General features: G+C 41.6%; 1 protein-coding gene across 4 annotated transcripts in view; it reads right to left on the reverse strand.

Moving 5' to 3' along the window:
* MCC (MCC regulator of WNT signaling pathway) overlaps positions 1–24,218 on the reverse strand; it is a 395,037-nt gene that overhangs the window by 287,141 nt on the left and 83,678 nt on the right. For all 4 annotated transcript variants that reach the window (XR_010413183.1, XM_054513238.2, XM_045900085.3 and 1 more), the window contains exon 3: positions 9,232–9,446. Coding sequence is in view for 3 of the 4 variants with exons in the window: in XM_054513238.2 (XP_054369213.1) it covers positions 9,232–9,446 (215 nt within the window). In the remaining variant the exon portion in view is untranslated. The remainder of the gene's footprint in view (positions 1–9,231; positions 9,447–24,218) is intronic.

The raw sequence follows: 24,218 nt of genomic DNA on the forward strand, positions 1-24,218 counted from the left end.
GGATAGGAGAGGCTATATAATCGCGGGGGGAGGTGGGGAGAGCGCTGGAGTAAGATGGCAAAGTCAGTCACAAAACTGGTTAGTGGCAGTACCCGGTTGGCTCAGTTGGTGGAGCTTTTGACTCTTGTTCTCAGGCCCGTGGGTTCGAGCCCCACATTGTGTGTAGAGGTTACTTTAAAAACAAACAAACTGGTTAATGTCTTACCAGGGCAAATACAATGTAACATTTGAGGTTATCTTTTCTGCTGGAAAAAAAATTTACATCTTTACCTGCACAAAAATCATTGATAAGTTACCAATCTTCTGCAAATTCATACCCAAATAATATTCCCTTTACCCTTCTTCTTTTTTTTAAGATTGTATTTTTAAGTAATCTCTACACCCAATATGGAGCTTGAATTCACAACCCAGAGATCAAAAGTTGCAGGATCCACCGACTGAACCAGCCAGACACCCCATTCCTCTCCCCTTCCAAGTTCTTAGCAGAGACCCCTGTAATAAACAGATTAACAAGAGAAAAAGAAACAAAAGTTTATTAACATGTATACCTCTTGTATACATGGGAGATGCCCAGGGAAAAATGAGTACCTCCCTGAGGTGGCTTAGAATTCAGGATTAAATACCATCTTAATAGGGAAAGGGTAGGGGGATATAGGCCTCTCAGGGGAGAGTAAATTATTTGGGGGAAAGATGATTGGGTCCTTGGAAGAGCAGACGGGAGGAATGGCAGTTTGTGATGAAGTCTGTCTGGGTGTGGGGATGACTTCTAGTCTTCTTTCCTGTGATAGGAGTCAGTTTGCCCTAGTTGATGTATCTCCCGGGAGAGGATCAATGACAGTTGAGTTCCTTTTGGAGGATCTGTCTTTAGGCAGATATAGGGAGTGCAGAGAAAGCCTCTCCCTGCACTTGCTGTTTTTCAAGTACCTAAAGCTCAAACTAACCAAAATACCATAGTGGCACATTTGGGAGTGATATGTCCTATACACAGACACTCATATTTTGGGGTGGCACATTCTGCTACCCTTCTTTTGTAAACAGTAAGCCAAACAAAGCTCCATCTCCTATAGCATCAGATGGCTTGTAGGGGGCTCTAATATGACTTTTAAAAGGCCTCCATTTATCCTTTATTTCCAAATTTTGATAATGTTTTAAGAGTTTTCATATCCCTTGACTCGAAAACATCAAGTCAGCTGATCTAAACAAGAGTGAGCTATAATAAGGATGTTGGCAGCTGACAAGTATTAAAAAAAACCCAGTATCCCCACCTCACACCAGTCAGAATGGCTAAAATTAACAAGTCAGGAAACGACAGATGGTAGGGATGCGGAGAAAGGGGAACCCTCCTACACTGTTGGTGGGAATGCAAGCTGGTGCAGCCACTCTGGAAAACAGTATGGAGGTTCCTCAAAAAGTTGAAAATAGAGCTACCATATGATCCAGCAATTGCACTACTGGGTATTTACCCCAAAGATACAAAAGTAGGGATCCGAAAGGGTACGTGCACCCCGATGTTTATAGCAGCAATGTCCACAATAGCCAAACTGTGGAAAGAGCCAAGATGTCCATCGACAGATGAATGGATAAAGAAGATGTGGTATAGGGCGCCTGGGTGGCTCAGTCGGTTAGGCGACTGCCTTCGGCTCAGGTCATGATCCTGGAGTCCCGGGATCGAGTCCCGCGTCGGGCTCCCTGCTCAGCGGGGGGTCTGCTTCTCCCTCTGACCCTCCTCCCTCTCGTGCTCTCTGTCTCTCGTTCTCTCTCGCAAATAAATAAATAAAATCTTTAAAAAAAAAAAAAGAAGTGGTATATATATACAATGGAATATTATGCAGCCATCAAAAGGAATGAGATCTTGCCATTTGCAATGACGTGGATGGAACTGGAGGGTATTATGTTGAACGAAGTAAGTCAAACAGAGAAAGACATGTATCATATGACCTCACTGATATGAGGAATTCTTAATCGCAGGAAACAAACTGAGGGTTGCTGGAGTGGGGGGGTGGGGTGGGAGGGATGGGGTGACTGGGTGATAGACACTGGGGAGGGTATGTGCTCTGGTAAGCACTGTGAATTGTGCAAGACTATTGAATCTCAGATCTGTACCTCTGAAACAAATAATGCAATATATGTTAAGAAAAAAAAAAAGAAGAAGAAGAAGAAGGTAGCAGGAGGGGAAGAATGAAGGGGGGGAAATCGGAGGGGTAGACGAACCATGAGAGACGATGGACTCTGAAAAACAAACTGAGGGTTCTAGAGGGGAGGGGGGTGGGAGGATGGGTTAGCCTGGTGATGGGTATTGAGGAGGGCACATTCTGCATGGAGCACTGGGTGTTATGCACAAACAATGAATCATGGAAACTACATCTAAAACTAATGATGTAATGTATGGGGATTAACATAAGAATAAGAAAATAAATAAAAATAATTTGGAAATAAAAACCCAGTATCCCATACTTGTAATGAAGAAAGGGGGAAACACCAAAAGCTAGCATGAGACATGAGGAGTTGGTCAAGTGGTTAACCAAAAAGGTGACTCTTACCTATCTTGCCACTACTTATTTATTCCTTATTTACTGATAAATTCCTTATTTATTCACACACATTTTGAAGATTTTTCGTTTACTTTTCTTTTCTTTTTTTAGAGAGTGAGAGAGTGCACACATGCTCGGGGGAGTGGGGGGAAGGAACAGAGGGAGAGGGAGAGAGAATCTTAAGCAGGCTCCACACCCAGCACAGAGCCCCATGCAGGGCTCAATCTGAGATCATGACCTGAGCCAAAACCAAGAGTCAGACGTTTAACGACTGAGCCATCCAGGTGCCCTGTTATGTCAGGTTTTAAATTCACTACTTTTATCTGTACAACTCATAACTGTCTTTTTTTTCTCCTTGTAAATCTCCTTGGAACGCACTGCAGGCTCTATGGTGCAATGGGTAGCACACCGGACTTTTAGCACAGGTAAAAATGTAAATCACTTTTGCAAAAATACTTGAAGTATGAAATTAAATCTTAAAATGGGCCAAGTTAAAGCCAAATTGTCCAAAGGATTCTAAAGGAAGCTGGCCTTGAAGAACAGGATGCAGAATGCAGAACTGCTCTCCATCTGCGTAGGAATGAGGCAAAGTGTGCCTAGAAAGTCATCATTTGAAATGTTAGGGAAAACTCACAGAGCAGGGAGAGTTGGCTTTTCAGGTAACAAACAACACAAAGCCAACAGTATTATTTGTCTCTCCACAGAACCTAATTTGTTTACTTATTAAAATTCAGCTTTAATCATTTGGAAGTAACAATTCAAGATTCTGAAAAGTTTCTATCTACCCTATATTCTAGACCCTTCTGTCACCCCTCTCAAAAATCCAGTATTTTATTTGTACTGTCTCAATTCTCTGAAAACTTGAAGAGTGATCAGCATGCCATGTGCTTAAGAATCTCTTGTTCTTTGATTCTGAACAATGCCCAGAAGAGGGTGCTCACAGAACAATCAGCTTGCTTTAACCACAATCAGGATACATCTCTTGAACAAAGGCTTTGATGTGGTCATCCCGAGTTTGGAAAGAACCATATGATCATAGCATCTTAAAATTACAAAAGGAGAAATGGAAAGTTCTCTAAATTAAAAGCAATTCAGGGGGGCACCTGGGTGGCTCAGTCGTTGAGTGTCTGCCTTCGGCTTGGGTCATGATCCCAGGGTCCTGGGATCGAGCCCCGCATTGGGCTCCCTGCTCCGCGGGAAGCCTGCTTCTCCCTCTCCCACTCCCCCTGCTTGTGTTCCCTCTCTCACTGTATCTCTCTCTGTCAAATAAAAAAAAAAAAAAAAAAAAGCAATTCAGGGATACATTAAAAAAAAAAAGAAAAATTTGGTGAAGACCTTCTAAATGAGGGGAAATGGGGAGACAAATGATGACTTCAACATTTCATCAACTTTCTGTATTGCTTCAAATACTTTATATCTTGTGCATGACTTCTTTTATAGAATAATTACTTTTAATTGCCATCAATTAGGTAATGTCTTTATTAGTAAAAATTAATAAAGCTGATAATGAATACTTAAAACAAGTAGGATGGCTGAAAAGAATCTATCAGAAATTGATACTCCATTCAGAAATTTATCGGTGTCGTAGCTAAAAAGTAAAACTTCAGTTATGTTTTATAATACTTAAATATATCACTACTCAGAATCTATCACATCACAATTAATACTTAGACTCTTCGCTGCAGGACAAATCTTCAGAGAGAAAATCCATCAGAGAGCCGACGATGCATCTTTCCCAAGGCATCTCTCTTTACTAAGCTCCTGAAGGGTCTCATCTTGCTTTGCTGATCGCCTTCTGAGTTAGGTTTACGTGGTACCGGCAGTTTTGCCACTGCCCTGTCCATTTAGCTAAGCTGGAACGCCATTTCCCAGAGTTCTCTTGCCTGTGTGATTCTGTACGGCCCTGAGAGACCTATGTGAAATCCAGGAGGTAGAAGTGAAGATTTCTGGACGTTACGGTTAAGGGGCTGCTTACCTACTGGTGTATCGGGCTTGTGGCAGCTCCAGATACCCTAGGTCTCCTCCTCCTGCTGCTCTGAGTCCTGGGCCAGGTGTGTGTGCAGCTCCAGGATAAGGGGGGGCCCATGTCCCCTGCAGGTCCCCCACAGCACTGAGGTTGGTCGTGGTAGTAAGAGAACAGAAGTGGGGTCCACTGTGTCCTTATGGGTCTCAGGTTGTCCTCATGCATGCTGGCTTGTCTTTGCCTCCTTTGCTCTCAGCTTTCCTTCTCGTATGCGGATCTGATGGACTTGGAGGAACTTTAGGTTCAACCCTAGATGCAGAGTCAACAGCCTGCACAGATCACTCGCCCAGCTCCCACATTCGTGTCAGGTCTACCCCTTGTAATAAACCCTTAGTCTAGACCACGGGTAGCCATCCACTTCTCAGATAAAACTCTAGCTGCTATAAGCTTCTATGTACACCACCATCTTGTTGCCTTTGCATTTTGAACAGTGTGTTAAACCTCAAAGTCGTAATATCCACTGTCTTTGGTAGAAGGAGAAGACAGGTATTTGGTGGTAGAAGAAAAGGAAGGGATTCTTAGAAAGGTAAAAGCTTTTATAGGAAGCTCCCAGAAGATTCTCAATGCTAAAAATGCCAGTGCCAGTTATTGATTTATTGCCTCTCATCTTCAAATCCATCTTTCCTTGCCTTGCTTTGTGATAGTGAAGCTGGACCCTGTAAACATTTCTCCTTTTTTTTTTTTTTTAAGATTTTATTTATTTATTTGGCAGAGAGAGAGACAGCGAGAGAGGGAACACACGCAGGGGGAGTGGGAGAGGGAGAAGCAGGCTTCCCGTTGAGCAGGGAGCCTGATGCGGAGCTCGATCCCAGGACCCTGGGACCATGACCCGAGCTGAAGGCAGACGCTTAATGACAGAGCCACCACGCACCCCTCTCCTTTTTTTAAATGATTCATTTATTTTAGAGAGAGAGAGAGTGAGCATGAGTGGGAGGGACAGAGGGAGAGAAAGAATCCCAAGCAGACTCTGTGCTGAGCACAGAGCCCAACACGGGGCTTGACCCCACAACCCCAAGATCACAATGGAGCCAAAACCAAGAGCCAGCCGCTCAACCCTCTGAGCCACCCAGGTGCCCCTCTCCTTTTTCAATAAGGAATTCTCATCCTGGTTCTGTGCTGCTCTTCTTCCCTGCTCGCTCTTATGGTGGATGGAGGCCAGGAGCACAGGACAGCCAGTGTCACCCCATTTGGTGGCGCCATTTGGGGGACTTCCCAGTGGATTTCTGGCACCAAGCAGCAGCAGGCTGCTTCCCAGTGAATTCCTCAGTGGACATCTCGTGGGCACCTTCCTAGTGATGCTCAACGAGTCTTGCGGACACCCAAATGGGTGGCATCCAGCAAGCTGAGCTGACACTCCAGAGGGCTGGCTTCCTGCTCAGCAGCCCTGGCCTGTAGCGTCTCAGGGAACTTCTCTGCCATCCAGTGGTCCCCAGCCGCTCCCTTGCAGTGGGGTCTGCTGAGGACAGGGCCCTCTTGGAGCACTATGCCTCCGCTCTGGAGGGAGGGGCTGCTCTTTACACATGCTACCCGTGTTCGTTAGAATTTTCTTTACTCCTTAGTAAGTAATCTCCTGCGACTAGTTAATCGTTTTTTATGTTAAACTTCCCTGTGTGAATTACTGTGCGCTTTCTGTCTCCGAACTGGACACTGATAAAAATGTCTTTTGCTCTTAGTAGCTATTAAAAAAACAGAGCTTAATTTTATTAGTTCAGGATTTGTTTTAGTAGGAACTTAAATTATGTGTAATGTGAGTACATAAGTGAAGGGACGGCCCGGGTGTGCAGTTTAGAGAGTGTATTTGCTTTCTTTGGCTGCCTATGTGAGGTATTCCTCAAAGTGGGCTCCATGGGTTCCTGTGAACAGAGCCTGAGTCAACTATTGCTGTGAAGCAAACCGCCCTAAATGCGATGGTTGAAATCATGATCATTTATTATTTCTCACATTTGGTAGGAGGACTCCAAAGTCACAAGACAAATGGTGAAGATACAGGAAAGGGTGAGGAATCGGGGTTCAAAAATGCACCCTACCGGGCGCCTGGGTAGCTCAGTTGGTTAAGCGACTGTCTTCGGCTCAGTTCATGATCCTGGAGTCCTGGGATCGAGTCCCACATCGGGCTCCCTGCTCTGCGGGGAGCCTGCTTCTCTCTCTGACCCTCCCCCCTCTCATGTGCTCTCTCTCTCTCTCTCATTCTCTCTCTCAAATAAATACATAAATAAAATCTTTTTTAAAAAAAATGCACCCTACCACAGGGTCCAAGGATATTACCTAGGGTCTGTGAGTTTAAATAGTATTTTGAAATTTTCAAACTTTTTTTGTTTTTGAGAGAGAGAGAGAGAGCGTGAGAGTACATGTGGGGGTGGGGGAGGAGCGGATGGGCAAACGGAGAGGGAGAGAGAATCTCAAGCAGACTCTCCACTGAGCACAGAGCCCCACTAGGGGCTTGATGCAGGGCTCGACCTCACCACCCTGAGATTATGTCCCTGGAAATCAGGACTTGGATGCTTAACCAACTGAGCCAGCCAGGTGCCCCAGTATTTTGAAATGTTCAATTCAGTGAAAAAATAAATCACATTGTGATAATGAAGTCACAGGACTTCAGTTCCTGCATTTGTATTTATGGTCTCATTCCCACCAACAGATCACCTTAAGTAAGAGTGTACAACTTTGGGGGCACCTGGGTGGCTCAGATGGTTAAGCGTCTGCCTTCGGCTCAGGTCATGATCTCAGGGTCCTGGGATCAAGTCCCGCATCGGGCTCCCTGCTCCTTGGGAGCCTGCTTCTCCCTCTGCCTCTCTCTCTCTCTCTCTGTCTCTCATGAATAAATAAATAAAATCTTTAAAAAAAAAAAAAAAGAGTGTACAACTTTGTTTGAGGGGTTATAGTTTCTTTCTATGTTTCTTTCTTTTTTTTTAAAGATTTTATTTATTTGAGAGAGAGAGAGAACGAGTGGAAGGGAGAGGCAGAGGGAGAGGGAGGAGCAGACTCCCCACTGAGCAGGGAGCCTGACATGGGGCTCGATTCCAGGACCCTGAGATCATGACCTGAGCAGAAGGCAGACGCTTAACTGACTGAGCCACCCAGGTGTCCCATCTTTGTTTTTTTCTTTGTTTCTTTGTTTCTTTCTGCCTCTCTCTCCTTTTCTTTCTTTTTTTTACTTATTCAGTGTATCCCAATGAATAGTCATCATTATTGATTATGTGTTTATCATAAGCTTTTATAGACATAAAACATATATACATGAAGTGTGTAAACTGTAAGGGTGTACTTCATGAATTTTAATAAAGTGAACACTTCTGTATGTTATAGATTTACAGAAAAGTTGCAAAGATAGTTCTCAAATACCTCACACCCTGTTTCTGTTATTATTAACATCTTACATTATTATGGTTATAGTTGTCACAATTAATGAACCAATACTGACACTTATAAAGCCTATAATTTATCCAAGTTTCCTTAGATTTTTACCTAATGTCCTATTCAGGGTGCCACATTACATTTAGTTGTCATATCTTCTCAGGCTCCTCTGAGCTGTGACGGTTTCTCTTTCTCAGACTTTCCTTGCCTCTAGTATCCTTGACAGTTTTGAAGAATACTGATCAGGTATTTTATAGAATATCCTTTAATTGGGATTTGTCTAAGGACTGTATTTTAATTATTGCTGGTATATTTAGAATTAATTGTTAGTTCCTTCAAACATGTCACCTAAAATGTCAGAATTAGAAAATTTACCTCAAACACAAGAAGTTTGAAAATCACTAGTCTATGTCAAAGCAGACTATAAGTATACATAAGTGAAGCTGTCAAGATGTTTATTCCACCATTCAAACTTCAGTTTCAAAAAAGCCAGGTAGGTTTGTAGACCTTTCCCACAGTGTTTGGATAGCAATCTCAATTTATAAACTGCCTGCATGTCACCCAAAATGGACCAGACCATCAGCTACCCCTCTGCGTTCCACAGCTCTAACTTCAAAGGGAAGACAATAGCTCTTCACCAAAGGGCCACCCCGGTAGTGATTCATCCCAAGGTCAAAGGGAAAGTTAAACTAATAATGAAATTGTAAGAACTAATAATGATTGTAATTATTACAATTACTAATAACTGTAACTAATAATGAAAATGTAAGTTGTTTCTTTTCAGCAGAAAATATATATTTTTAAAGGAGATAGACATTTATTGAGTATAGCACAAGGGATAGAGTGCCACAAGGCAATGGTGGGGCGGGGGGGTGGTTGTCAACAGAAAATACTTTTGAAGTACAAGCAGAAACAATAATCAAACTTTCAATGAATTGTTTTCCTCTTTGTATTTTAAATGAGTAACATCCAAATTAGGGAACAGAAAGGATCATATCCTATCAATTTGAAATGTCTGGTACTATAGAAGTACTCTAGTCATGGAAACGCTGATGTCGTTACCCTAGTAATTAAATCCATGCAAGTTACAGACTTCACTGAAACGCCTTTTAGGAGTCCACTTTGCTCTCGATGATGAGAGTGAAGTCACTGATCACAAGTGTTCGGAGCACTTAACATCCCTGGCAATGCTGTCAACGGTACAATGTTTAGCTCCAGAAGAAAGACAATACCCAGTATGTCCCTTGGAGCTCAAAATCAAATTATCTGTACTGCAATACACACAGGCCAAAAGATGTGTTCTATGAACCAGAAAGTACTCACCATGTTGGCCAGCTCCAGATAGCTTCCTCCTACAGAGCTGCCAAAATGCCGTGACTGTGTGAGCAGTTTGTGGAGGTCAGCAGCCTGCTGATGCAAAGAGCGTCCGCTGTACTCAAGAAGCTTCTGCAGGGCCCACTGACTCTGCAAGTCCGGGCTCTGGAGGTCCCTGGCTCCCGAGTCGTACTCCCAGCTCTCCCTGGCTGCTGATAGGGCACCTACGTCCAGGAGAGGCAGGGGAAATAAAAAGATGTTTCCTTCATTAGCTTGCGGGTGGCCAATAGGCAATGATCTGGAACCCCCTAAGCCTTCCTCGTGCCAGCATATCAGAACACATGTGGCGCCCAGACTGCGTGCTAAGCACTTTCTCTTTCAAACAGACACATGGGGAACCTGGAGATAAAAGCAGTTTTAGGCCAATTGTTCAGAAATAACTATTCAATGACTGTATGCCCCCCAAACAGAACCACTTGGCAAAAAAGCACCAGAGACCCAAGGAAAAGAAATCCAGAGCAGAGCCACATCTGTCTGTGATTTGCACAGGGTTACTGGATGATCAGCCTTCTTACTGTAATCATTTTCCCCAGTTGAGGAAGAAGGGAGCAAGTGAGAAGACAGAAAGTTCAGAAATGGCACTTTCTCATAATTTTCCCTTACTCGGAAGAAGCTACAGGAAACAAGACGGTGTTTGCCAGTTAGGTGTAGCCATGCGGCTGAGTTCTGAGCAGTAGAATGTGAACAGAAGTGACAAGAGTCACTTCAAGGCCTGGCTCCTAAAACCCCCAGGGTGCGATTCTCCATGCCCTCTGCCTTCTGGCCTGGTTCAAATGGGCATGGCATCCCTGGAAGCCATGGGGTACAGATGATGAGGCCACAAGATGGAGGATGCCTGAGTCCCTGAATGATCTCCTGCGCAGGGCTGTCTGCTGATGCCAAGCACCCTGTTTTGACCTCATGAGATGAGGAAAGGGAAATTCCTTTGGTCACTATATATTTTTGGTTTGTTGGTGAGAGCAGCTAGTATGACCTTAACCATTACAACAGATTAAAACCTAATAAAAGATATTAAAAAGTATAATACAATGGGAAAGTATAATGACAAAGTACACCTGGAGAGGGGTGGGGATGTTCAGGGAAAGCTCTCTGGAGGAGAAAGCCTGATGCTTCAGTTGTCACCGTGGCTAGAAAAATTAGTTTTGGGGCAAAGCCCTCTTCCCTGTGTTGCTCACTTCTGAACAGAAGTCCCTTGGGTGCAGCTGGCTGGTGGAGCCTGGGTCACATGCCTCTGTGTCTTAGCTGCAAGGGAGGCTGGGAAATCTGTTTTCTGGTTTCTGCTTTGGGGAGGCAGGATTTGTAAGGGAGACCTTTCCCAAACACAGGAAGAGTATTTCAAAAGGCCTAGACAGCTAGAAAACATCACAAACGTCTATACACAGGCACTGTGCTAGGTACCGGGGATGAAGCAGTGAGCACAACAGATCTTAATTCCTGCCTGTGAAGTTTTCATATTGGTGGGTCTTCAACACATGACTTTTAATGGCAAAAAAAGGGGACTCATTAAAATGATTCCATTTGTGCTATGAAATGAGAACATATACAGATTACCCTATAATTTACTTGAGTGTAATTACATATAGCAAACTACAAATTATGTACAGTGGGTTCTGATATGAATGTCCAATCTCCCCTTATCAGGTATTGGTGAGTTTAATCAATGTGATTAGGTAAACTTTCTTTGTCTGGAACCACTTAGGATGTTTTCCCCCTGTGGTTCATGGTCTGATCTTCAGTCATTCTGACCCAATACTCTGTACAGTGCTGTATGGCTGGAGTGACATATCTTTGTATTAAAGCACTATGTTTGCAACTGCTCAAAGTTTCTTCTTTTATTTTTTTTATTGTTTTTATTTTTTAAAGTTATTTATTTATTTGAGAGAGAGAGGATGAGCGGGGGTCAGGGGAGAGGGAGAAGCAGACTCCCCACTGAGCAGGGAGCCCGATGCGGGGCTCAATCCCAGGACCCTGAGACCATGAACCTGAGCCAAAGCCAGACACTTAACCGACTGAGCCACCCAGGTGCCCCTCAAAGTTTCTTTCTTTCTTTTTTTTTTTTTTAAGATTTTATTTATTTTTTTGACAGAGAGAGACACAGCAAGAGAGGGAACACAAGTAGGAGGAGTGGGAGAGGGAGAAGCAGGCTTCCCGCTGAGCAGGGAGCCCGATGCGGGGCTTGATCCCAGGACCCTGGGATCATGACCCAAGCTGAAGGCAGACGCTTAACCACTGAGCCACCCAGGCACCCCTCAAAGTTTCTTTTAATATTAAAATCTATCAACTGTATTGCAAGGGTGGTTTTGCTTTCCTTCAATATAGACTGCAAAATGCCCCACCCCACCCCCGGCCAAGTGATCTCTGCCATCTGCCTAGCTGGGTCACATTCTCTGCCCTGGCCCAGCAACATATGGCAAGAAGACTGCCTGAGGTCAGAGTTGAAAAATGGTTTGAGTCACAGAGGGCCTCCTCTCTCCCGTGGAAGATAAGCAAGCATAGGTTTGGGTCCTTGCCTTTATGTTTCACCACAGGACCTGGTACCTTACACACAGCCTGCAACGTCAGGCACTTAATATACATTTAGTGAGTGGATGGCTGAATTATCCATGGTTGTGGTACCACAGGGTTTCACTTCTTAACGGGAAAAGGAACATGAAGATTAATTTTTAAATCAAAATAAATTATACACTTAAACTTTATCTCTATGCAAACAGGGAGTCTCATTTTTAAATAATAAAATACAACAGTTCTGGGATAAGACAGCCCAAGGAAGCTTCATTTGAATTATGATGCTGTATTAACAGACCTAAACCCAATTTCTGGCAGAGTCATATAATCAAGTTAGCCAAGCTCCATGTTAATCAGCAAGATCAAAAGGCCCTCACCTATTACCATAACAATTTTTGCCGAAGTGATGTTGAGGAACTCAGATCTTCTGCTAGGGAGACAAGTCAATCACATTAGCATCCATGTGAATGGACCCCAGAAAGGGAAGTGCACTTTTTAAATACAGTTCCCTATTCCCATTACTCTCTTTCAATGTGACTTCATATCTGATTTTTCTGGATAAAAACCAACATTCCTGAGGCAAAATTAGTCAGTTAATTAGGATGATCTCACTGAAAACCATCAAAACTGTAGGTCTGATAACCATCTTCCTTTTGCCTTTTGAAGTATCATGAAGTTTCCAGGCTCACACTCAGCCTATAGCCGGCCTTACCTCACTCCCTTGCTAACCTCAAGAAAAACCTGTTGAACTCGGGGAGGTGGCTGTGCTTTCTTTTCCTTAAAACGGATACCATTACCATTCTACTGTCCCCCAATGCTCACGAGGCTCTCTGGTCTCCTCTTATAAGGACACTAATCCCATCATGAGGGCACCATCATCATGATCTCATCTGACTCTAATTATCTCCCCAAAGTCATATCTCCAAACCCCCTCACATAGGGGCACTAGGGCTTCGATATGTGAATTTGGGGGGAATACAAAGCTCAGTCCATAACAACCAACTGAGCTGTTGCTCTCTGGGCCAAAAAGGACACTGACGGTGTGGCATCCCTTTAAAGACCAGAGGCCAAGCACTGCCTGGGCTTAGAGTTCTCTGCACGCCCAGGATCAGAGAAGGCTATCATTTCTGCCGCCGTAATTCTTCAGGGCACTCTGAAGTAGGGGATAAGGTGTATTCTCTTATTTCAAACCAAAATATTTCGTGTTTAAAGGTGGTGGAGCACAGATTCTAAATGTTTCCCTTAGCAGAAAAGCATGGAAAACAGCTGGTGTTTTGACATGTCTATAAACTACATCACTGGGGAAACCCTGCTCTCAGAGAAATACTGAAATAGAAAGTCCGCCAAACACTGAGACCCTGGTTCTGCTGGGTACGTAGCAGCTGCAAACTCGTGCTCTAATCCCACCTTCAAAGTGCCACCCGGGTTCGGCTCCTGCAGTCACTGTGCTTATTCACCAAAGGCTCAGTGCAACCTTCCCAGCAGGCCAACCCCCCCATGAGGCTAAGGCAAAGCATTCAGAACACCTTAAAGTCACCTCAGAGACAGGAACAACCATCATGATACCTAACATCTACTCGAGGCCACTAGGAGCCCGGCGCTAATCTAAGCATCGTCCATATATTGTCTTATTTAGTTCTACCCACAGCCTAGGAATGACTAAATCATTTTCCCCAGTTTTAGAAGAGGACATTTTCTCTCTCTTGGCTTCTTTTTGTTGACATTGCCCTGTTTGCATAGGATAGTGGTTAAGAGCCGGGGTCTTGTAATCAGATTGTGTGGGGTCAAATCAAGAGTCACTGTGACCAGCTATGTGATCTCAAGCAAGTTACTTAGCCTAAGCCCCAGTTTCTTCGTCTTTAAAATGGGGACACTGAGGTGTTCTTCACAGAGGTGTTGTGAGAATTAAGCAAGATGAAAATATGTAGACAATGGAATATTACTCAGCCATCAGAAAGGATGAATACCCAACTTTTACATCAACATGGATGGGACTGGAGGAGATTAAGCTAAGTGAAATAAGTCAAGCAGAGAAAGTCAATTATCATATGGTTTCACTTATTTGTGGAACATAAGGAATAGCATGGAGGACATTAGGAGAAGGAAGGGAATCATAAAGGGGGGTGGGAAATTGGAGGGAGAGATGAGTCATGAGAGACTATGGACTCTGAGAAACAAACTGAGGATTTTAGAGGGGAGGGGGGTGGGGGGATGGGTAAGCCTGGTGATGGGTATTAAGGAGGGCATGTACTGCATGGAGCACTGGGTATTACACGAAAAAAATGAATCGTGGAACATTACATCAAAAACTAATGATGTACTGTATGGTGACTAACATAACATAATAAAATTAAATTTAAAAAAAAATACTAGAACGTTTAGACAACCCCTGGCATATAATAAATTGATCAATGAATGTTAGCAATCATCTGGTCCCATCTTACAATTCTAGTTATTTGTAACCCATTTTGGACAACTTAATAGGGAACACTATATGGGGCAAAAGTATACTCTCTCCCAGCTTGTAGAAGGTAACTGTTGAAAAACAAACCTTTGGCACCAAACCAAAATTTCATCAATGGTTTTATACTTTAATACTAGGTTCTTATAAAGACAATATATAGCCAATTAGGTCAGAGTCAAAGTTATGGCTCTCTGAGTAAGGAATATTCCATTAGTAAGTCCAAGACTTTGGTTATTGGGTTTGAGAGACTTTGCTTCCCTATTTGAGAGAGAGAGAGAGAACAAGAGAGAGAGAGCACAAGCAGGGGGAGCGGCAGGCAGAGGGAGAAGCAGGCTCCCCACTGAGCAAGGAGTCCAACACAGGGCTCGATCCCAGGACTCCGGGATCATGACCAGAGCCAAAGGCAGACGCCTGACCGACCGAGCCACCCAGGCCCACTTTGCTTCCCTATTTTACTTGGCCAGCTCTTATCTCCAGAGGACAACTAGCCTTCCCCAAACTGGCAGCCAGCACCAGGAGGAAAGCCACACAGCCCAGCGGCAGCATGAGCAGCTCAAAAGCAGAGCATGTAAGAGTTACTCATCGTATCTGTGCTCTGGCCACCCTCGCTACCCCTCTGTTTTCTGCCCGCAGTTCCTTCTTTTCCATCCTTCATTTGAGAGTTGGGGCCTCTCATCCTATCACAGGCAGATGATAACACAGAGTGGTTAGGCAGTCCTGAGACCTGGATTAATAGTATCTTATGACACTGTCTGTATCTAGTGGTCATTAATTTTTCGTCTGTGTGGATTGTTTAGAAAACATTACCTAATCTATTACCCTCAGTGGCAAGAGAGAAAATACTCCTTTCAAAACACCCGAGGCAGCTACCTTTCTGCATTTAGAACCACCACACCATTACCATAGAAAGAAGCGTGGGAATATTTGAGCAAATCGGCTGTCAGCTGTCAGCCTTCCCTGTCATAGCACATTTACTATTTCCAGATAATACTGACATCAACAGAAGGAGCAGTAAATCGTTTAGTCCAGAAGGGAAGCACCATGTGAGTCTTTAGTCATTTATTAATGTCAATGCTTGGTATAAAATTCAGGAGCCCAACTCCCAGGAGGACCTCTAGCTTCCTCCAGCACAGATTACATTGCAAATGCAGGCCAATTGTCTTAAAAATCTGGCCTGTGGTCACAAGGAAAATTGGGTGGGAAAGGATAGATAGAGACTACCTAACCTTCTGGGAAAAAACAAAAAACAAAAGCAATGCAAAGCACATGTCCTACTAAGGGAAGGTAAAAAATATTAGCTCCCAATGATAAAAGTCAGTTCTTCGGCCTTTGGCTATCTTCAGGAAGTGAGCCAATTAGTGTCCTATTTTGAATATACGTCACATGTGGCCTATCTAGGGACAATGTACTGAATTTCAATGAAACATCAGGAATAGAGTGGAAGATGTATTTTGAAATGCAATTCCCTTCCCCCTGCGCCAAGACTACTGATAGATGACAAGGAGGAAAGAAATGAAGAAATGCATTTTTCTTATGGAAATGTGCTTATCAACATCATCGTCATTACTGGTTATTTCTTAATGTCCCACTCTGTACAAATACGTTCCATGATCCTTGTTGTATTTAAGCACAGGCTTGGGAACATCTAATGGAAGACAGTTTAGAGACAACCAAAAGGAAGCAGGAATAAATAACCTTTAAAATTCTTCTCCAGCTCTAGATTCTATTGTTCTGTTTGCTAAATTTAATATAAAAGGGAAAATGGCTGCCCTTAGGCAGTTAATAATTTAGTTATGAAAGCACAGCTGAGGCAAGCATCTTTAACTTTAAAAAAACAACTAAAAATAATATTTGGCAGCTTATTATCTTGGCTTGTCTAAACTAGATATATGAAGGAGATAATCAAGAGGGTTGATTTAGGTCTAAAGAATTCAAAGGAGAGTTTAGGGCAAGTGTTAAAATGAGCATTAGAGTAAAGAAGTATTGACTGAGTTTCATTTGAACCTGAGGCTGGCTTGGGTTGGGGGTGCTAATGTTTATGGTCCACACAGATTAAGATTTTTTTTTTTTTAAAAAAGGCTTGTTTTTCTTGGTTAGAAGGCAGAGACCGTATTTTGGATCAATTTATCTTTCTCTTACAAGGCATATTAATGGGCCATGTATTCAGTAAGCCCTTGGTAGTCCCTAATTTTTAAATACCAGACTGAATGCGGATAATGCTAATCTGGGCCTGCTCTGTGATGAGAAGCATCACACATATCCTTTGGTTGGCATGCCCAAAGGGTCTGTCATATTTCTTGGCTGAAAATCAGCCTAATCAAAATGGAAATTGCCAGGCAGGAAAAATACACAAATAGGAATACAAAAAATGATTCTGATTCCAGCTTCTTAGAAGAAATATAACTATATTATGTTTTTTTCCTAAAACATTGGTATTTTTCATTTAAGTTTTTTAATATGTTGAATCATACTAATTTTTTTAAAGATTTTATTTATTTTTGTCAGAGAGAGACAGAGGCAGCACAAGCAGGGGGAGCGGCAGGCAGAGGGAGAAGCAGACTCCCCACAGAGCAAGGAGCCCGATGCGGGACTTGATCCCAGAACCCTGGGATCATGACCTGAGCTGAAGGCAGACGCTTAACCGGCTAAGCCACCCAGGCATCTCCATTTAATTTTTTTTAAGATCTTATTTATTCACTTGACAGAGAGAGAAAGCAGACAAGCAGGGGAAGTGAGTGGCAGGTAGAGGGAGAAGGAGAAGCAGACTCCCCGCCGAGCACGGGACTTGATCACGACCCGAGCCAAAGGCAAACGCTTAACGAACTGAGGCATCTAGGTGTCCCGGATTGTATTAATTTTCTAATGTTAAACCAAACTTGCATTTAAGAGACAAACCCACCATAGTCGAAATATGTGATATTTATTATTGATGTTGGTTTCCTAGTATTTTGTCTAGGATTTTTGCATCTCTGTTCAAAAATAAAATTGGTCTTGTAACTTTTCTTATACTGTCCTTGTCACGTTTTGGTATTAAGATTATGTGTGAGTCCATATGAGACTGGAATTATTTGTTTTTGAATGTTAGGTAGACCTTGCCAGTGAAGCTGTCTGGGCCTGGAGTGTTCCTTGTGGACATTTTTTAAATTACTGTTTTAATTTCATTCCTAGTTATAGAACTATTCAGATTTTACATTCCTTAATAAAGCAGATTTAGTAAGTCATATTTTCCTGTAAATTTCCTTATTTCTTTAAATTTTTAAATATATTGGCAGAAAGTTGTTCATACTATTTTCTTTTCGTTCATGTCTGCAGTATCTATAGTGACGTCTCCTGTGCACTCCTGATATTGGTCATAACAAACCCTGACTTGGCCACTACCCTGCCAAAAAGAGCATAGGCTTGGCAGGGTGACACAAGCTTGACTTAGTTGCTACATGTGCATATCACAGGCCCCTGGATGCCCCACTTCTGCTCCATCTATGCCTTACCTATATAACATATGACCTTCAGCCAGCCCAGTGTGTAGCCAACCAACAAACCCAGATATTGCCCGTCAACAGTGCACAGGTATCTCACATTTCTGATAAGGACCAAGACAGCTGTGGTCTTCTTTTCCACCAAACCTCAACCTTGAGAACTTTCCTGGACTCCATGCTTGATTGGGCTGCCTATTTCCCACTCAGCAATCAATCCTAGGTTTCTACTGGTCTTTATTTGTTCCCTTTAACAATTATTTGTGCCTTTTCTTTTTTTTTACTTTAGCATTCTTACCAAGAAGTTATCAGTTTCATAAGTATTTTTTAAAAACCATTTTTAGCTTTTATTGTGCCTCATATTGTGTGCTTGTTTTATATTTCATTAATCTTCCTTATTTTGTTATATCCTTTCTTCTGTTTTATTTATTTTTTTATTTGACAGAGAGAGAGAGATAGTGAGAGCAGGAAAACAAGCAGGGGGAGTGGGAGAGGGAGAAGCAGGTTCCCCGCTGAGCAGGGAGCTTGACACAGGGCTCGATCCCAGGACCCTGGGATCATGACCTGAGCAGAAGGCAGACACTCAAAGACTGAGCCACCCAGGTGCCCCTCTTCTATTTTGTTTTTATTTTGCTATTCTTTTTCTAAATTCTTGGAATGGATGCTCAACTCAGCCCTTTTCTTCTACTGTCATATACATATATTTATATATCTTTTATTTTCTTATAAAGCCATCAAATTTCCTCTAAGTACTGCATTTCAATGGATATTTTCATAATCCTTCAATTCAAAATATTTTTGAATGCTCATAATTTTTTCTTAGGTCTATGGGCTATTTCAGAGTATGTTCCTTAATTTCCAATGAAGCAATGAACCTATAAATCAGTAACACTGCCAAGCAGATTTTTACAATCCATTCTTATCATCTATGTTTTTTAACTGTAGAATTTAATCTACTTACGTTTGACTGAATTACTAATACAGGGATTAATCTCTTTCATCTCATTTTGTTCTTCCTATACATTTACTTGTTCTATATTTATTTCTCTTTTCTTGCCTTTTTTTTTTTTTTTTTTTTTTTGCTCTTTAGAGAGGAAGAGAGAGGGTAGGGGAGGAGCCGAGGGAAAGGGAGAGAGAGAATCTTAAGCAGGCTCCACACCCAGAGGGAAGCCTGACTCAGGGCCTGATCTCATGACCCTGAGATCATGACCTGAGCCAAAATCAAGAGTTGGATGCTAAACTGACTAAGCCAGTCAGGTGCCACTCTTTCCTTGCCTTTTTGAAAATTTTCTCATTCCATTTTTTAAATCTATAGGTTTGAGAGTTAAACATTTTCTTTCTAGGGGCACCTGGCTGGCTCATTTGGAACAGAATGGGACTCTTGATCTCATGGTCATGAGTTCGAGCCCCACATTAGGTGTAGAGATTACTTAAATATATAAATAAACTTTAAAAATAAATAAAATTTAAAAAACCATTTTCTTTCTATTTTAGTGATTATGCTAGAATTTTCAACATGCATCCTTAATTTATTAAAATATAAAGCTTATCAATATATTTACCTATCTCTGGACAATATAAGGACCTTAGAAAACTTGAAATCTACCCATCCCACTCCCAACTTATAGGCTACTATTACTTTATATTTATTTTCCCTAAAATCTCCAAGACAAAGTATTATTGTTTTACACTCTTTATTTATATTTACCCACATATTTACCACTTTCTTTATTCTTCTTTCTTTCTAGCAACTCAAAACTTCTTTCTGGACCCACTATCATTTTGCTTGAAATATATCCTTTAGAATTTCACCTAATGAAGGTCTCCTCTAGGTTTATGTTTGTCTTCAAATGTCTTTATTTCATCTTGGTTCCTTTTTTAAAAAAGACTTACTTATTTGAGAGAGAGAGAATGCAAATAAGCATGGGAGGGGATGGGCAGAGACAGAATCTCAAACAGATTCCCCACTGAGTGTGGAGCCCAGCAGTAAGGCTTGATCTCACAGCCCTGAGATCATGACCTGAGCCAAAATCAAGTCGGATGCTCAACCACCCAGGTGCCCCTCATCTTGGTTCTTGAAAGATACTTTTGCTGGGTATGTTAGGTTGTCAGTTACTTTTTCTCAGTACATAGAGGACAAAGGAATGCCACGGTCTACTGCCTTCCATTGGTCTCAAGAGTGTGCTCTCAGCCTAAAGGTTGCTCCTCTGAAAGTAATCTGCCTCTTTTAATTAATTAATTAATTAATTTATTTATTTATTTATTTATTTGACAGAGAGAGACACAGCAAGAGAGGGAATACAAGCAGGGGGAGTGGGAGAGGGAAAAGCAGGCCTCCCGCTGAGCAGGGAGCCTGATGAGGGGCTCGATCCCAGGACCTGGAATCATGACCTGAGCCGAAGGCAGATGCCCAACGACTGAGCCACCCAGGTGCCCCAGTAATCTGCCTCTTAAAAAGAAAAAAAAAAAAACTATTTAGATTCTCTGTTTGTCTTTGGTGTTCCACAGGCTCACTATAATATTTCTAATTATTTAATTATGTTACTTGATTTGTATATATTTTTCATTTTCCCTGTTTAGGACTCATTGGTATTTGGAATCTACTGGTTAGTATCTTTTATTAATGCTGCTTCTGCTTCATTCTTTCTTTCCTCTCCTTCTGAGAATCCAATTCTATGTTATGTTAAACTTTCCTGACTCTTAGTCTTTCTTTTATATTTTAAATTTTACATCTCTTTCTTCTTGTGTGTTTTCTAAATAATGTCCTCTAACCTGTCTTCTATTTCACTAATTCTCTCTTCATCACTAACTAATTTAACTTTAATTAAGCTTTTATTTCAGTTATAACATTTCTCATTCCTAGATGTTCATTTGGCTTTTTTGTTTTCTTTTGCGAGCTTAGATTTTCTTTCTGAACACAATAAACATAATTACTTTGTATTCTGAGTCTGATAATTCCAACAAATGAAATCTTGATGGGTTTGTTTTGTCATGTTAATTCTTGATCATGGTATGTAGTCTCCTTTTATACTTAGTAATTTTAGATACTGAATTGCCCAAATTCCTTGGAAAGTTATTTCTGGATATTCTTTTAGAACTGCTTTACTTATCTCCAAGGCAATTTCCTTGAGAATACTCCAATGGTAGTATACAGATTGGTATACTTCTGGTTCAACCTTACACAAGGGTAGAGCCCCCTAGTAGTCTAGCGTTTGAAAAATAGGGTATATCTTATTACATTCCCCACCTGAGCAGTCCTTGGAATTTGTTTTCTGTTCTCAGGGCCCACATTGTCATGTAATCCAAAGTTTGATTTTACCAGGTTCAGACAATAGTTTCAAAGTAAAAGTGGCTTGATGCTCCAAGTTTCCTCATTCACTTAGATTTTAGACTCAGAAATCTTTACTATTTGCTAGATATAGATATGTGTTAAAGTAGGACTTTCAGCTTTTAAAATTATTTTCAGCTAGAAAATACATCTTGATATCTAATATTACTTTTTTTTTTAAGATTTTATTTATTTATTTGACAGAGAGAGGCACGGCAAGAGAGGGAACACAAGCAGGGGGAGTGGGAGAGGGAGAAGCAGGCTTCCCGCCGCGCAGGGAGCCCGATGCAGGGCTCGATCCCAGGACCCTGGGATCATGACCTGAGCGGAAGGCAGACGCTTACCCACTGAGCCACCCAGGTGCCCTGATATCTAATATTACTTGATATGGAAATCAATATTTGTTCTTTGATTATGACTACATGAATTGTGATGATGTAAACTCTATATTCACAAATGGGCCACGACTACTTTTCTTTTCTTGAATAATTTTTTGTTTTCCCTGGGATTAATAATTTTTTTGTATTTTCATGTTTAGTTTTCTATGTCATGAATTCAGTCTCAAATTCTCAGTTATCTAAATCTCCTCTCAGTAATTTAAGATGCATAAAAATTCCATCAAATTTAGTCTGAAAATGGGGCGCCTAGGTGGCTCAGTCGGTTAAGTGTCTGCCTTCAGCTCAGGTCATGATCCCACGGTCCTGGGATCAAGCCCCGCATCAGGCTCCCTTGCTCAGCGGGGAACCTGCTTCTCCCTCTCCAGCTCCCCCTGCTTGTGCTCTCTCTCTCCCTCTTGCTCTGTTAAATAAATAAATAAAATCTTTTAAAAAATTTTAGTCTGAAAATATTTTCCTGGAGCTTTTTGATCTGCTCTAGCCTAGACTGGTTCCAATGACCAGAATGCTTCTCTTCTAACTTTTTTTCACTCTTTGTTTCATGTTTCCAAGTATTTCTCTTTCTAGGTTATCTCCTTTTTTTTTTTTTTGGAGGTCTAGTAGATTTTGAAGAAATTAGGCATGGGAAGTAAATTTTCTGAGACTTTGCACTCAAAGTCTTTTGCATGAAAACACCTATCTTCTATTCTTACACTTCATTAATAGTTTGGTAAGGAATTCTAAGTTGAAAACCATTTTTCTTCAAATTTTGAAGACATTGCTCATTTAATATCTGTCATTGTTTTTGAGAAGTCAGAAGCCATTCTGACTCCAAATTGTTCTTATTTGTCCTGTTTTGTATTCCTCTCTGGAAGTTTGAAGGGTCTTTTGTCTCTAGTGTTATGAAATTTCACAGTGATGTGTGTCCTTATGTTTTATGGTAGGTGATATTTGGTAGGCCCTTTCTATCAGAAACTCACATCCTTCAACCAAGATGTCCATCGACAGATGAATGGATAAAAAAGATGTGGTATGTGTATAAAATGGAATATTACTCAGCCATCACAAAGTATGAATACTTACCATTTACATCGACATGGGTAGAACTGGAGGGTATTGTGCTGAGTGAACTAAGTCAATTGGAGAAAGACAATTATCATATGGTTTTCACTCATATGTGGAATATAAGAAACTGTGCAGAGGATCATAGGGGAAGGGAGGGGAAACTGAATGGGAAGAAATGAGAGAGGGAGACAAACCATGAGAGACTCTTAACTATAGGAAACAAACTGAGGGTTGCTGGAGGGGAGGTGGGAGGGGGGATGAGGTAACTGGGTGATGGACATTAAGGAGGGCAAGTGATTGAACACTACATCTGAAACTAATGATGTACTATATGTTGGCTAGTTGAATTTAAATTAAAAAAAAGAAAAAAGAAACTCACATCCTTCGTTTTGCAAGACAAATTCATGGGCCATTTTTTTTTTTAAGATTTTATTTATTTATTTGACAGAGAGAGAGACAGTGAGAGAGGGAACACAAGCAGAGGGAGTGGGAGAGGGAGAAGCAGTCTTCCCGCAGAGCAGGGAGCCCGATGTGGGACTCGATCCCAGGACCCTGGGATTATGACCTGAGCCGAAGGCAGACGCTTAAAGACTGAGCCACCCAGGTGCCCCTTCATGGGCCATTTTGTAGTTATGTCTTCTCTTCTGTTTTCTTTATTTAGTCTTTCTAGAACAGCTATTATCTGAGTGGTAGACATGCTGTACCAGCCCTCTGATTTTCTTATCTTTTCTCTCTTATCTTATATTTCTTTTTCTTTTTGCTCCCCTTTCTGGAAGACATTATCTTTATTTCCCATTCTTTCTCTGTTGAGTTTATAATGTGTGCTATATTTTTTTCAGGGTAGATTTTTTTTTAATGTTTCTTTTTATCCTGTTCTTTGTGTGTATATACAATATTTTCTCCTGTATTTCAAAATATATTAACAAGGGATTATTTTGAGCGTTCTCCTTGCAGAGTCTCCATTCCATTTAAATTAAGTTTTTCTGCTTGTTTTGGTCTCTATTTTCCATTTTAGAGGAATTCCTCAGATGTCTAGTGCTCCTTGGTTGTTTGCCCCTTTGGGCCATATGACCTATTCCAGATCTCAGGCCACCATTCCCAAAACTATGGTAGTCTACTGAGCCCAGTTCAGGAAACACAGATCTATGCCACCCTAAATAAATGAGAACTTTATCAGACCAGGCTTAGGCAGGAGTGAAACAGACAAAATGGTTTTCATAAGCCCCACCCCCTTCCTTCCTCAGGTTTCTTCCACAACTCTAATTCTCCTTCGTCCTACCACTGTCCTTTAGGAACTTTCCCACGGCTCCTCCTCAATAAAGCAACTTTCAAGCAAAAATAAATCTGGTCATATTATTAATATACAGTATGAATGACTGATAAGACTAAATATGTTTTCTGGTATTTATTTAGCTTTTAGAAAAAGCATTTCTTGGGGATAAACAAAAGGAATAGACTCTCAGGGTATAAATTAGTCAACATCAAAGCAAATCATGAGAAAATGGTTCCCTTAATAAAAACTTATCTTATCCTACAAGGCTGGCAATGGATGGAGAATCTCCACAATGTGGATGATGGAGCAGAACGTCATAATCCCAACTGTTGTGCTCCATGATACGCCTCCCCCTTCAGGATTTCCTTCTAATTATCCCTGCAACCATTCCCAGGCCATAAAGAGGCAGAGCTGATTCCCTTTGGCATTGTGGTTCAAGAATGGACAATTCTTT

The sequence above is a fragment of the Mirounga angustirostris genome, unplaced genomic scaffold (genome assembly GCF_029215605.1).
Source record: "Mirounga angustirostris isolate CCGP_5_RB_7025 unplaced genomic scaffold, mMirAng1.0.hap1 SCAF_7, whole genome shotgun sequence".
Classification (NCBI taxonomy): Eukaryota; Metazoa; Chordata; class Mammalia; order Carnivora; family Phocidae; genus Mirounga; species Mirounga angustirostris.